The sequence below is a fragment of the Eurytemora carolleeae genome, unplaced genomic scaffold (assembly GCF_000591075.1).
Source record: "Eurytemora carolleeae unplaced genomic scaffold, Eaff_2.0 scaffold1090, whole genome shotgun sequence".
Classification (NCBI taxonomy): Eukaryota; Metazoa; Arthropoda; class Copepoda; order Calanoida; family Temoridae; genus Eurytemora; species Eurytemora carolleeae.
The window spans coordinates 62,045-77,849 of NW_019396976.1; the positions used below are offsets into that span (position 1 = coordinate 62,045).

The following is a 15,805-nucleotide window of genomic DNA, read 5'->3' on the forward strand; positions in this document are numbered from 1 at the left end:
TATCTACATTATTTACTGGTTCTACAATCAACTTTTATTGTACATTTACATTGAGTTGGAGCACTGCAGTCCGCTGATACATCACAGTCACCAGACCTACAAATATAATTCACTAAACTGATAACCAGAAAACACGAAAGACGACTTTTAGAATCAAATTATAGCTTTAAAAAGTCGAATGAGCATGAGCCACAGAAATTGTGCAGTGTAATTAGCGATTTGATAAGTGTCTGGTAAGACGCTTTGCTTTGTAAAAACATCAAATACGATTAATTACTGCTAAAATATTGTCTTCCTATTCTATTGTTTTCTGACTATCACTGTAAATGTTAAAGGGATTCGTTAATGAATATTGATTAATGGGACTGTAAACATAATCTTATACAGGCTGATAAATATTGTTAAGGGTTATTGATGGTGCATTTATCCGTATTAAGGAGGTCACACGTCGTTTTATACAGAGTTTCCGATGAGCCGGGACAAGAAAGTGATCATCCGGGACAATAAAATTGTTAGCTGGGACAATTAAGTGATCAGCCGGGACAATAAGGTGATCAGCCGGGACAAAAAAGTGATCAGCCGGGACATAAAAGTGATCAGCCGGGACAAGAAAGTTATTATAAATTACTTTGCTGGACAGAAGAATCCTATTTGACTGCAGTATTCTTCAGAAGAGCAGGCTTTCTCATTCGAGACATCAACAGTTATCTCACCTCCATCCTAGCCAGACAATTTAATCAAGATTTTTTTCATCAAATCAAGATTTCTCATAAAAAATCAAGATTTCTTTTCAAAAAATCAAGATTGTTTCATGATCAAGTTTTCTTCATTAAATTCAGATTATCTTTCTCAAATACCAAGGCTTGTTTCTTGAAAATCAAGATTTTTTTTATCAAATCATGATTTCCTTCCATGAAATCAAAATGTCGTTTCATCATATCAAGATTTCTTTCTTGAAAATCAAGATTTCTTTTCATGAAGACAAGATTTCTTTCGAGGAAATCAATATATATTTCTCAGGATTTACAGATCTTTAAAAAGTTTAATATGTCTCAAATGAATCCGAAAGAAGTTTTCCACAACACTGGATACTCAGTTCAACTACCTAACATAGCCGGTCACTCCCTTTAAATCAATATTTCTCTCTAGAAATTCAGATTATTTTCTTTTAAATTAAGGTTTCTTCTTTTTTCAATCAAGATTTTTTTCTAGGAAACCAAAATTTCTTTCGACGAATTCAAGATTTTTTTTTCAAAACCAAAATTTCTTTCTATAAAATCATGTTTTTTTAAATTCCAGATTCTTATAAAAGAATTACCTGAAGCGCATCTATTACACTAATAGGGAATATATGAGCTTGGTAAAATGTTGGTCTTGTCACTTTCTGACTGATGTTTGTTACTTCAGATTCTTCAACCTCATCCTCATCAGCAGTCTCTTCACCATCATCATCAGAGTAGTTTTGACCAAATTCCTCTCCAAGAAGATCCTCATCTTCTTCTTCACTGTACTCAATCGAATTTTTTTCTGCTCCATCCTCATAATCATCATCTCCATCGTCTGAATAATCATTTCCGCCTTCATCTCCAATTTCTTCTTCTCCAACTTCTGCATCTTCATCTTCTTCTTCTCCATCTTCTGCATCTTCTTCATCCAATGCTTCTTCGTCTTCATCTTCACCCTCTTCTTCTTCTTCTTCATCTTCACCTTCATCGTCGTCATCTCCATCTTGTGCGTCATCTTCCTCATTCAGAGCTTCAGCATCTTCATCTTCATATTCATCATCATTGGAATAGTCATTGCCATTTTCATCTACTTGTTCAGCTTCATCTTTAGGAACATTCTCCTTCTTTTCTTTTTCAGTTCCTGATTCCTCCTCATCCTCCTGGTCTGCAGCCTGGTCTCCTGTTACATTTATTATATTCAGAAATTTGTTTTTTTATTTGGTAAGTCTTAAAATTGAAGTTTGCTACAAGGAGAAAATAAAATTTGCTACATGGGGATTTCAACTTTAGCTACCTGGGGAAAATCAAGTTTGTTAAATGTGGAAAATGAAGTTTGCTACCTGGGGAAAATATTATTTGCTACCTAGGGAAAATGAAGTTTGGGAAAATCAAGTTTGTTAAATGGGAAAATTATGTTTGCTACCTGGGGAAAATCAAGTTTGTTAAATGGGGAAAATTATGTTTTGCTACCTGGGGAAAATGAAGTTTACTACCTGGGGCAAATGTTGTTTGCTACCTATGGAAAATGAAGGTTGCTACCTGGGCAAAATAAGTTTATTACCTGGGGAAAATTATTTTTTTCAACTGGGGAAAATGTAGTTTGCTACCAGGAGAAAATGAAGTTTGTTACCTGGGGAAAATGAAGTTTGCTACCTGGGAGAAATGAAGTTTGTTACCTGGGAGAAATGAAGTTTTCTGGGGGAAATTTAAGTTTGTTACTTGGGGAAAATGAAGTTTGTTACCTGGGGAAAATAAATTTTGTTACCTAGGGAAAAAGAAGTTTTTTACCTGGGTAAATAAAGTCTGTTACCTGGGGAAAGAGGAGGACAATCTGTATTTATCCAGCATTTACATTCCTCTTCACAAGAGAAATCAGTTTTACAAGAACTAGAAAAAGGAAATTTTTTTCTTGCCTAAATTATTTTTAAAAAATTGTACCTTGGCGCGGTTCCATTACACAACTAAACAGTTTGTAATTCTATGTAAACATCAGCTTAAAGGGACTGTAAGCGCTTTTTCAAGTGACCCTCTGTTTAAAAAGTGACAAATTATATTTGCTCAAACTTTTTTTGGTAAAAAGGTATTTTCTACATTATTGATCAAATAAAGGTTCAAAGGGTACTGTTGCGAATCTGACATAACTCTCTTTAAATGGAGGGTCACTTGAATTAAAAACTATGGGCCCTTTAAAGGTTTAAAATTCAATTTGAGTTGTTGTACAATAAGTTTTAGGGTGACTGTAATTGCTTTTCTTCTTAGTGCATGACCTTTATAGTGGCATGTCTGATTTACAACTGTACCTTTAGAAGCTTTTTCTGATAATGGATGAATAAGATATTTTTTTTTTGTTTATAAAAACTTAATATTTTCATTTTTGGTTTCTCTGCAAAAGTGACATTTTTACAAAGAAAACAAAAGAAAAGTTTTTAAAATAAAAAATTGTTCAGCTAGAAAACGTCGTTTTCTTCTATATTGTATTGATCAGATTACCATTGTGAATCGGACATGGAGGGTTTTTTAAAATTATGAGATCAGTCCCTTTTAATGAGTTTTACATACAAGGTTTGCCACGAAACATGACAGTTGGAGAATAGTTTTGAATGTCTTCTTCCATACTGCATTATTAGATATTAAAGACCTTACACGGTTTATTTCTTTAAAAAAATGTTTAAATCAACTATATTTCACTGTGAAATCAATTTTACTATAATATGACTGTCATATAATCAAACAACTTATGGAAAACCCTGTATATGAAATCTTATTATGATATTTTGGCAAATTGTTTTGTTTAATATTTTTGGGAAAAAAACCATTTAAAGAAAAACATGCTGTTTCCTGATCTATGCTGGAAATACTGTCGCAGGTAGATTTGCACTGCTTCTCCTGGGCTGTACGGTCAGGTTTCAAGTTCTCAATTTTATCAGCGCCATCTTTATCGTGATTTAATCCTGCCATGTTTATACAGGCCGCTCCATACATTTGGAGCTCAGAGATATCCCCGCTGGTCAGGATCCCTAGAAATACAGTGGGATCCATAAAACTGTGAAAAGGGGGGATATTTTTTCTAAGCATTTCAACATTATTATGTTGTTGTCAGAAAGGTTTTCCATAAGCTTGAAAATAAACTTATTAAATATTGGTCGGTGGTTTTCATTATTCATAGGATTATTTAAAGTCATAAAGTATATCTAAAATTTGAAAATCGAAAGTCGTCTTCATTGTATTGATATAATCGGTTACCACCGTACTGTAGGTATGCTGCATTTGAATGAATATAATTCTAGATGAAACAAATTACTAAATTATATGGAATTCCCAGCAGTAGAAAGATGATATTTTATCAAGGGCAACAATATTTCTAATAAAAACCATATTTGTATTGATTTTGCTAATAATAAATTATTGAATATCTAGATAAACGTAATATTGTATTAAGTGCAATAAATCCTTACTCTGGAAATATAAAGAGTTTGATGAGTGTACTTCAATAAAAAAGAATTTTCAGTTTGCTCTTTTCTAAATGCTTTTTTTTTCTTGGTAAACGCTAAGCAGACCTAAAGTTTTACTGGTATGCCATATGCTACATTCCAAAAAAGGTTTTCGAATGCAAACTAACGGCCACTTGTTGCGGTTTAAGTTTTACAAACTTTAAAGAAATACTCTTACTTTTAACATAAAATATGAAATTTTTTTATTTTGTCTCTTTCTGAAGGTTTTTTTTTGTATCCAAAGGATCCTTAAACATCCCTGAATACAGACGTCTGTTTATTGGTCGTGTACGCCAGTTGTACACAATGGAACCTGCTGTGGAAAATATCGTATATTTTAGCCATTAATAGATCTCTGTACTCGCTTGTTTAAACTATCATCTGTTATAAACCTATATATACCTATCAAAATCAAATAAAGAAGCACAAAAGACGTTTTAATTTAGCCAAGAAGAGGATTTAATGAAACGGTCCAAAAATATGCATTTAAAACTGAACTGTCATGTACCGACCCTTACGGTCCTAGTTTGTACTGCCCCAGGGTTTATAGGTTTATAGGCTGACCAGGTCTGACTTTAGGCTACAACTGGTTAAATTAAATTTACAAACACTAAAGCGGCGGATTTGCGTGATCTCGAACCATCTATTTAAAAAATTAATTTGAAAAATCTAAAATAAAAATGTTGATAGTATACCTGCAACTAGACAATCAGCATCCACCTCACATTGACATTTATCCCCTTGGCAGGTCTGTACTACGTTACAGGACAGTTCTCCTTCCTTACACATCTTATTCTCTGCCAGAGTCTTAACACATAGAAATATTAAAGGGAATGTTTATTAAAGAGGTACTCACTACTGAAGCACACTATTTCTTTGTTCAAAGTACGTTTAGATCACTGCAGTATGCACAAAAAAAAACTTTGATAAGGTTATGAATTAGTAATATTTTTATTCAATACTATTGTGGAGATAATATTCACAAGCCTCAGAAAAGATCTTAATTCAACATCAAAATCAATATCTTTTTTATTTGAATTTGTTGCTTTTATTGGTTAAATAGTTGCTTATTGAAGGGGATACAACTCTAGAATTGAGCAATAATTTAGCAGGTGAGTTGTCTTATTCTCAAAATACTTTCATTCTTTAGATAACAAAGACCTTTCCAAAATTAAAGTTTCCATGCTACATTTTCATTATAACTGATTTCAAATTAAATGTAAATGACAAGTTCTTTTAAGTTATAATCTAGTTTCATCTTTAAGTATAATATAAGCTATAAAAGGTTTGCAAAAACTATTGGATATTGAAGTTTGGCTTACCGCGCATAGAACAGCTTTGTCACACATATGCTTTTCAAGCATCTCCTTGGCAGATGGATGCCCGTTATATCCATACTCAATGGTTTGTGTCTTCCGTTTTCTAAATAAAATGTTGAAAAAATCTACATTTAAAATATAAATTTTTTGCTTGGTAACCTTTTTTTTGGTTCACTATCATCGCCCTCATATTCAGACATCTCTTCTTCTGGATTAACATTTTTTATGCTCTTAAGAGTGTCAGAAAAACTTCCACTGCCTTCATCAAATGGATATTGAACTATTTTAGGAGTTGTTAAATCTGAATCTGATTCATTTTTTATGCTCTGAAGTGTGTCAGCAAAACTTCCACTGCCTTCATCAAATGGATACTGAACTATTTTAGGAGTTGTTAAATCTGAATCTGATTCATTTTTTATGCTCTGAAGTGTGTCAGCAAAACTTCCACTGCCTTCGTCAAATGGATACTGAACTATTTTTGGAGTTGTTAAATCTGATTCATAGTTTTCTTCTGTGGTTGATAATTCATCAACATTTTTGGTTTTGGAATCTTTAGTCATGTTTCTCCCATCTTCTTCATAACTACGAAAGGCTTCTGCTGGATTTCCATTTCCTGAAGATTCTTCTTTATCATTGCTTTTTCTTTTATCTACCTTTGTGTCCTTTTTATCATCAATTTCAGTTGGATCAGTACTTTCATCAACATTTTCCATTCTGTTTAGAGCTTTATTTCCATCAGAACTACCTTCAGGATCTGCCTTGGCTCCATCCCCAGAATTCTCATTCTGTACTGAAGAGGTTTCCTTTTCCGTTTTGTCTGATTTCAGTTGGGGAGTATCTTCATCATTGTTTTTTGAATTCTTATCAGAATATGAGTCATCTTCATAATTCGCATCTGTGCTAGGATTTTCTTTATTTCCGCTCAATGAAGTTTGTTCTGCATCAGGATTTTCTTCATTATTAGTATTATCAGTTGAACTACTTTCTTTATTGTCAACTTCAGGTGCTGAAATTTTGGCATCTTTGTAACTATCTTCATAGTAATTGCTTGAATCAGTGTCTCCATTTTCTTTAGCAGAATCATCTGTACTATCCTTGGTTAAACTAGTAGTGATCTCAGAGGGCACATCAGTATTGGTTTCTGAACCTTCATTCTTCTCAGAATTGGGTCCTGAACCTTCCTTTTCCTCAGTATTGGGTCCTTCTGTTTTATTAGAATTAGGATCTGAACCTTCCTTTTCCTCAGTATTAGGTCCTGAACCTTCTTTTTCATCAACATTTGTTCCTGAACCTTCTTTTTCATTAGCATTAGTTCCAGAACCATCCTTTTCCTCAGTATTAGGTCCTGAACCTTCTTTTCTATTCAAATTAGGATCTGAACCTCCCTTTTCCTCATTACTAGGTCCTGAATCACTATTTTTATCTAAATCTAGAATGGATCTATTTCCAGTCTCTGAATTCTTTGGGGGTAAATCATTATTGGCTCCAGAACCATCATTTTCATCTACGCTGGATCTGTTTCCAGTCTCGGAGTTATCAGTGGGGGAATCATTATTAGCTCCAGAACCATCGTTTTCATCTCCCTTGGATCTGTTGCCATTCTCAGTGTTGTCAGTGGGTGTATCAGTATTAGCTTCAGAACCATCGCTTTCATCTACATTGGATTTGTTGCCATTTTCAGTGTTGCCAGTGGGTGAATCAGTATTAGCTCCAGATCCATCATTTCCATCTATGTTGGATTTGTTTCCAGTCTCTGAATTTTTTGGGGGTATATCATTATTGGCTCCAGGACCATCAGTTCCATCTAACTTGGATCTGTTGTCATTCTCAGAGTTATCGGTTGGTAAATCATTATTGTCTCCAGAACCATCGCTTCCATCTAAATTAGATCTGTTGCCATTCTCAATATTATCAGTGGGTGAATAATTATTGGCTCCAGAACCATCATTTCCATCTACATTGGATCTGTTTTCAGTATCAAAGTTATCAGTGGGTGAATCAGAATTGGTACCAGAACCATCATTTTCATCTACATTGGATTTGTTGCCATTGTCAGTGTTGTCAGGTGAAAATTCATTATTAGCTCCGGAACCATTGTCTCCATCTACATTGGATCTGTTTCCAGTCTCAGAGTTATCAGTGGGTGGATCATTATTGGCTTCAGAACCATCATTTTCATTTACATTGGATCTATCACCTTCTGCATTTGGCCCACTGCTATTATCATTTTCATCTGTATTACCTCCGTTACCATTATTAGAGCTATCTGGTGGTAAATCTGGGTTTTTCCCATTGCCTCTATCAGAGTTGTCTGAGGTAGAGTCAGCATTTGCTCCAGAACCATCTTTTCCATTAGTATTTTGTTCAATATTATCAACAGAATTGTCAGGATTGGCTCCAGCAGAGTTACTTCCTTCTTCATATTCCTCCGGTGGACCTGATATTTCAATTTTTAATACTTTTGTTGATGCAGTACCATCATCACTGTTCCCAGATTCAGTGCTAGATTCAGAACCACTTCCTGCTTCTGAATCATTTTCAGGGTTATTGCTTCCTACATCTGTTTCCCCATCATCAGGCTGACCCAAAGCATAGTCATCTCCAATTATTGGAGTTTTTACTGCTCCCAAAGTGGTTTCCGTATTTACTCCAGTTGTTGGTGTGTTCAGTTCAGAATCATTTCCTGAATCTGTGCTAGATTCAGAACTACTTTCACTTCCAGTATTTACTCCAGTTATTGATGTATTCAGTTTGGAATCATTTCCTGATTCAGTGCTAGATCCAGAACCACTTTCACTTTCAGTATTTGCTCCAGCTGTCGATGTATTCAGTTCAGACTCATTTCCTGATTCGGTGCTAGATTCGGAACCACTTCCTGCTTCTGAATCATTTTCAGAATTATTTTTTTCTGCATCTGTTTTCCCATCATCAGACGGATCCAAAGCATAATCATCTCCAATTATTGGAGTTTTTACTGCTCCCAAGGTGGTTTCAGTATTTACTTCAGCTGTTGATGTATTCAGTTCAGAATCATTTCCTGATTCTGTGCTAGATCCAGAACCAATTTCACTTTCAGTATTTACTTCAGTTGTGGATTCATTTCGTTCAGAATCATTTCCTGATTCTGTGCTAGATCCAGAACCAATTTCACTTTCAGTATTTACTTCAGTTGTGGATGCATTTCAGAATCATTTCCTGATTCTGTGCTAGATCCAGAACCAATTTCACTTTCAGTATTTACTTCAGTTGTGGATGCATTTTGTTCAGAATCATTTCCTGATTTGGTGCTAGATCCAGAACCACTGTCATTTTCTGAATTATCTTCCAAGTTATTGGGTTCTATATTTAATTGTTCATCTTCTGGCGGACTTAGAGCATAGTCATCTCCAACCTGATTATACCCTCTTGGCTTTTCTTTCTCACTGTATCCATCAGGTTTCAAAGAATTTTCATCTGTTGAGTTTTCTGAACCTAAAAAAAGACACTGAGTTGAAATTGGTAAAGTTTTTATAAACTTGTAAATTTTCATTCTAAAACATGTTTAGATGGCTAAAACACAAATAAAACATAAGTTAAATCATCTAAAATAAAATTGTTACCATTTTCATAAGTAGCAGGGCTTGGTGTGACTGAATTTTCACTAATTGAAGTGTTATTACTATCTTTATTCGTATTTCCATCTCCAGCATTATTTTCATCATCTGTAATACTTCCATCTTCAGCATTCTCAGAGGGATTATTTGTTGTTGTGTCTGTAATACTGACCATGGTGGATGAATTACCTGCTTCAGAATTATCCGTAGACATTAGATCAGATGAGACTGAACCCTCTGTTCCGTATGTTAAGTCAGTAGCTGTAGAATTGTCAACTCCAGTTTGGTTGTCCTGGCCTGGCTTCATGACTTCAATTGTAATAGTTTTCATGATTAAATTTTCATCCTTGGATGAATCATTCTTCTGCAAATCGTTATCATTGTTTGCAGTAGAGTTACCAGTAGCATCAGTTGCGTTTGTTAAACCAGCTATTAGCTCTGATACAGGATCTGAACCTTCTGGCAGGACCGTGCTTGAAGCTGGTGGTTGTTCAGTACTAGCTTCAGACTGCTCTAAACTGGAAGCAGTAGAACCAATTGCAGGAGTTGTAGAATTTGACCCAGGCACAGCTGGTGCTAAAGTTGTTGAACTATTTGCACTATAACCATTTCCACCATTATCCCCATAATCATATCCATCATCGTTGCTATAATCATTCCCAGATTCAGATCCCCCGGGCAGATCATTGTTTGTATTATTTCCAGTTTTATTAACGTCAGACACTGCCAAGCAGGTTAGAACAAAACAGCATTCATTGACTGTTGATATTTCACAAGTTCCAGCCTGAATATATTTAAACAAAAGCCAATTTACAAATTTTCTCTCAGAGAAATTGTTCGCCTGTAGTTAGGGTGTTATACCACTTTATAAAAAGACATTTCATAGATGGACATTTCATACAAATCATCGACAGGACATTTATCAGATAGGACATTTCAAAGACAGGAATTTTCATGGACAGAATAATTTTCATAGTCAGGTAATTTCATAGACGGAGAAGAAATGTGAAGCAAAAATCAGAAAAGTTGTTGAAATAGCAGGGTATTTATTAAATAAGATTACTTTGAAGATAAAAAACAATGATTAAATTTCTCTGTCTTTGAGATGTCCCATCTATGAAATGTCCTATCTTTGAAATGTCCTATCTATGAAATGTCCTATCTTTGAAATGTCCTATCTATGAAATGTCCTATCTTTGAAATGTCCTATTTATGAAATGTCCTATGTTTGAAATGTCCTATGTTTGAAATGTCCTATCTATGAAATGTCCTATCTATGAAATGTCCAATCTTTGAAATGTCCTATCTATGAAATGTCCTATCTGTGAAATGTCCTTTCTTTAAAAATCTATTATTTTAACTAGAATAAGAATTGAAGTTAATCGACCATTTGTTTGAAAAACAAATTGTAAGATATTAAGATATCATAAAATATTGAAAACAATAAAGAATTTTGTGTAATTTTGAAAGAAGGGATATATGCTTTATAATTTTCAAATTCTTTGCAAATACCAAAAAATATACGGTGGTTGGTAATATTATCAATATAAGGAAGACAACTTTTAATTTAAGTTTTTATTGTTAAAAAGCTTTTTTTTTAATTACATGTTTTTAAATAATTAAAGATAAGCTTTTTTAATTGACAGATTCTTTTGGTTTCCATTTTTTTGTCTATCCATGCTTTTTAAAAGCTTGATATAGATTAAAACTGAAATCGAAAGTCGTCTTCGTTATGTTGATAAGATCGCTTACCATCGTACAAAAAACACTTATTAGTTCTGAACTTAGGGACAAATTTTGAATTCGGTGAACAATCCCTTTCAGTTCTGAAAATAAAAGATACTCACTTCTTTACATTTGTTTTTCTTTTTCTTATTACATGCAGCTTGTCCCCATAGATTACACTTTGTTGGATCATGTTTTCCTTTCAAGCAAGACTGAAAAAATGTTCCAAAATTTTGGCATAAAAAGTGTACACTGAAATCAGAGCAATTTTAATTGTCAGTTTCTACTTACTTAAATTTATCATTTCAATTATTAGTTTTTCTATAATAGTGAGTTGTGGATTAATGCAGCAAAGACAAAAAGGAAAATCGTCCGAATTTAACACAGGTCATATCAGACAAATAACGATATCTTCCTCCATGCTAATCAAAGGTTTAAAGGGTACTGTTGTGAATGGGACATGCTACTCTTAAAATGGGGGTCACTTGAAAATACAAAGGTCTACAGTCCATTTATTTTGGAGTACAATTTTTATTATGATTTATTTACCTTATGCCGTGTCTTCTGCATTTTTACTTCTTTTTCAGACCTAAAAGATTTTTCAGACTTTTAATTTCTGATTAAGGAGGTATATTGTAGTTACACAACTACAAACTCTGGTTCATGTACTGTACTGGCTAGAGCTGGTTCATGATGGGGTACTGTACCGGCTAGAGCTGGTTCATGATGAAGTACTGTACCGGCCAGAGCTGGTTCATGATGAAGTACTGTACCGGCCAGAGCTGGTTCATGATGAAGTACTGTACCGGCTGGTTCATGATGAAGTACTGTACCGGCTAGAGCTGGTTCGTGATGAAGTACTGTACCGGCCAGAGCTGGTTCATGATGAAGTACTGTACCGGCTAGAGCTGGTTCATGATGAAGTACTGTACCGGCTAGAGCTGGTTCGTGATGAAGTACTGTACCGACTAGAGCTGGTTCATGATGAAGTATTGTACCGGCCAGAGCTACATTACATGACATGACACGTACAGAAAATTGACGGAAAAACGGGACTTGAAACTAATGTGTGAAGTGCAAATAGAATAATAACGCAAAACAACTTTAAGTTCTGAAGCCCTCACACAAAATCGATTAGAATTTTGACATTAATTCTTAAAAAACCAAAGCTAACAACAATTTCTTTACAGTGCTAAAATGGAAATGGTAAGGACAACAGTAAAGCATAAATGAGTTAGAGTGGTAAAAGTAAAGCCCTAGGCGTTGGGACAGTCCAAAGTCGACCCTGTCTCTAAAGTTGATGAGACTTTTAACCCAAAACAGGCGGGGCGTGGAGGCGTGAAAATGCAATTATCCTGAACAAGCGGTGAAGATTAAACAATCAACTAATCTCAATTTTAGAAAATTTTTAGAATATTTTGGAAAAAAATTAATCATAATTTTACTGCAAGGTTTTTAAATGTTTGAAACTTGAGTTTAAGTAAAATTCATGCCATAATTCCTTACTTCTTTGCCACTGAGCACTGAGCAAGCTTGTTAAACTTGTTAAACTTACCCTTTCTCCGTTCTGCAATTGATTGTAACTTCGCATTTGCACCCATCGTCATCACATTCACCGTTCACTTAAAGAAAGCGATTATACAGTGACCTTGTTACCCAATTTCAATCTGTCCATGTTATCTCTATAGGTGAGAACTGAGAAGGGCCTTTACTTCAGGCTTGGTTTGTGATTTAATTTTTTTTAATCACCCAAGGTGTAACCGAGTAGGGCGGCCAACAGTTGAGTTTGGGGTTACTACCACTTTATGAAATTCTAGTAAGATGTTCAGGCTCCAGCCTCGTTTTTTTTTACTTTTCTTTTAAATGCCTCAAATATCAGAAATAAAGAAAGACTTTCAAGTATTCTCTCAATTCCTATGTCTATTGGGACACCCTGTACTATTTTGAAAAAGTAAATATTATTGGTTTTGTTACAAATATGAACAATGTACAATGTACAGTACAGCGAGGGCGAAACCAGTAAAGATGGTCGATTGACGCCGTTCAAATTCACTATCATGTTACCGTATTTCCAATCATATTTCTAAAACAAAGACGACATTCGATTTCAAGTTATTTTTTGTCGTCTTACTCTTACTATTTATTGGATTTGGCCAGAGATGAAAACCTTTGAACTGAGATGAAAACCTTTAAACTGTGGATATCCGGGTTAAGGCTTGATCCACTCTTTCTCTTAATCTCGTGATTAAAGAATGCTTGTTCTCCTCTTGTTATTAATCTCCAGGTTAATTAAGCGATCGGGATTAAGGATATTCCATTCTAAAGTTTTCAGCTCTGACTGAAGCTACTTTAATAAGTAAACAATAAAAATAAAGAAAAATATTACCTAAACAGTTTCCCCCAAATGGACATCGACTCATCAAAGTCGGGCACTTTTCACGGTTACAGTCTTCAGGCTTTTCCACGCTTTAAACATTTACTAAATCTAGTTGGAGTTGATATATCCATGCAAGGAAATATTGTACTTATATAAGATCTCAGCAGGTAACTCTTGTATTGTAGAGGTATTGAGATATTGATTTTTTGTTAATCTGCAGATTGAATCAGTTGATTAAATTGAATAAGTTGAATAAGTTGAATAATTTAAATAATTTGAATAAGTTGAATAAGTTGAATATGTTGAATAAGCTGAAAAAATTAATTAAGTTGAATAAGTTGAATCAGTTGATCAAATTAATTAAGTTGAATACGTTGAAAAAGTTGAATAAGTTGAATAAGTTCAATAAGTTGAATAAGTTCAATGAACAAGTTGAATAAGTTTAATGAACAAGTTGAATAAGTTTAATGAACAAGTTGAATAAGTTTAATGAACAAGTAGAATAAGTTTAATGAACAAGTTGAATAAATTTTAATGAACAAGTTGAATAAATTTTAATGAACAAGTTGAATAAATTTTAATGAACAAGTTGAATTAAATTTTAATGAACAAGACGAATAAGTTGAATAAATTTTAATGAACAAGTTGAATAAATTTTAACGAACAAGTTGAATAAGTTTAATGAACAAGTTGAATAAATTTTAATGAACAAGTTGAATTAAATTTTAATGGACAAGACGAATAAGTTGAATAAGTTGAATTAGTTGATTAAGTTAAATGAGTTAAGTTGAATGAGTTGAATTTCGACAAGTTTTGTCAATTTTCGACAAACTGGCATCTCAAGCAAGAATAAAATTGATATGAAACAACACATTAAAAGCTGACATTATGCAATTGGAATTTTTGACCATTTTCGACAAGTTTTGACAATTTTTGACAATTTTCGATAATTTGGCATCTTAAACACATGTATAAAATTGATATAAAACAAAACATTAAAAGCTGACATATATGCAAATGGAATTTAGACCATTTTCTACAATTTTCGTCAATTTTCGACAAACTGGCATCTCAAAGAAGTATAAAATTGATTTAAAACAACACATAATTAAATCTGACATTTATGCAATTGTAATTTTCGACCATTTTCGACAATTTTCGTCAAGCTGGCATCTCAAACAAGAATAAAATTGACATAAAAAAAACACATTAAAAACTGACATTTATGCAATTGGAATTTTCGACCATTTTCGACAAGTTTCGACATTGAATAGTTTTATCATATACGTCATAAATTTGCTGAACTTTTTGTGGTTGGAACACACAATAGAATAGAATCAATGATATTTAGAGTTTTTCCTGAAAAAATCATGTAAATGTTTAATTCCTTGTAACAGCTGAATCCTGGCTCATCAAAGTCTGGTGCATCTCATCATTACTAAATTATAATTAAGGGTCGTTTAGGGGTCATTTAGGGGTCATGTATAGGATCATTTACGGAAAATTTTGAGTCTAGCACATTACGAGTTCATTTAGAGGATTGTAGTAAACACCTACTCCATAGCAAGTTATAGAAATGTATCTATCCAGGGTCAGTCCGTTATCAAACTCAATCAGTACTGAATCATGGACACAAGCAAAGCTATCAAAATCCAACTATATGTATACCGATCTCAAATGATGGGGACGATCTGCTCTAAATGTCTCACAAGGACACACGCCTTAGCTAGCAATATAGCAATATATATCGATCCCAAATGATGGGGACGACCTGCTCTAAATGTCACGCCGGGAGACAAGCCTTAGCTATATCAAAAAGCTATATATCGATCCCAAATGATGGGGACGACCTGCTCTAAATGTCACGCCGGGAGTTAAGCCTTAGCTATACCAAAAAGCTATATGTCGATCCCAAACTAAAGGGGATGATCGACCTGAATACAAGCTTCAGGGTTTCAGGATCACTCTCTCCCAGTAAACAGTACGGAGTTACTCTATAGAGCTAAACTTTATTTAATATCTTATGTCACAAACTTAATAGGAATTAACGTAGTTACAATTCCTACGATGGTATCTATACTACATGATTAAGACCATCGTATTACATATTTATAAGACTATAGAGAATAGATAAAACGCAGTTAAGCTACAGGGTGTCCCACAAAACATGACAGGGGATGAATAGTTTTGAATGTCGTTTATCTAATACTGGATTAGATTTACAGACTTTTGCAGTTTAGCTCTGTAGAAAAATCATTTACTCCAATATATCTTAATTTGGGATCGATTTTACTATAAGAAAACTGACATATAATGTTTATTATTATTTTCTTTGGTATGAAACAACTTAACAAATTATGGAAGAAGACATTTTAAAATATTCAGCAACTCTCATTTTTCGTGGTACACCCTGTATCTCCGAACATGTTTTATAGCGTAATTTAAATAAGTCGCATGATTAAAACTAACAATGTTAAGTATTCAATTGAAAGGCAGTTTAGGAATTATATAGGATAATAGGAGGTTCTTCATGTGTTCGTTAAAGAGATTATTCAGAGGTTATTTTAGGTATCAT

The 15,805-nt window shown here is 33.8% G+C and overlaps 2 protein-coding genes across 2 annotated transcripts; both read right to left on the minus strand.

Annotated features, from left to right (window-relative positions):
- Nucleotides 1-8: 8 nt before the first annotated feature.
- LOC111710702 (dentin sialophosphoprotein) lies at nt 9-11,423 on the minus strand. Its single transcript, XM_023484819.1, has 10 exons — nt 11,403-11,423; nt 9,135-9,912; nt 8,700-9,006; nt 5,695-8,664; nt 5,539-5,638; nt 4,912-5,023; nt 3,584-3,742; nt 1,319-1,905; nt 629-720; nt 9-96 (listed from the first exon to the last, which is right to left on the minus strand). Exons 1-10 carry the CDS (start codon nt 11,421-11,423, stop codon nt 9-11), a joined length of 5,214 nt encoding a protein of 1,737 aa, XP_023340587.1.
- Nucleotides 11,424-11,492: 69 nt separating this feature from the next.
- LOC111710703 (uncharacterized) lies at nt 11,493-11,876 on the minus strand. The gene has a single exon (XM_023484820.1). The coding sequence runs from the start codon at nt 11,874-11,876 to the stop codon at nt 11,493-11,495; it is 384 nt and encodes a 127-aa protein (XP_023340588.1).
- Nucleotides 11,877-15,805: the final 3,929 nt, after the last annotated feature.

What these genes read in the sequence shown, in the direction of transcription:
- LOC111710703 (XM_023484820.1), bottom strand. Translation starts at nt 11,876, where the DNA reads ATGTCATGTAATGTAGCTCTGGCCGGTACAATACTTCATCATGAACCA.
- LOC111710702 (XM_023484819.1), bottom strand. Translation starts at nt 11,423, where the DNA reads ATGCAGAAGACACGGCATAAG. An exon ending in CCCTGCTACTTATGAAAATG is followed by an intron (nt 9,007 to 9,134) that starts GTAACAATTTTA and finishes GTCTTTTTTTAG; the next exon opens with GTTCAGAAAACTCAACAGAT. An exon ending in GAAATGCATCCACAACTGAA is followed by an intron (nt 8,665 to 8,699) that starts GTAAATACTGAA and finishes TTCTGGATCTAG; the next exon opens with CACAGAATCAGGAAATGATT.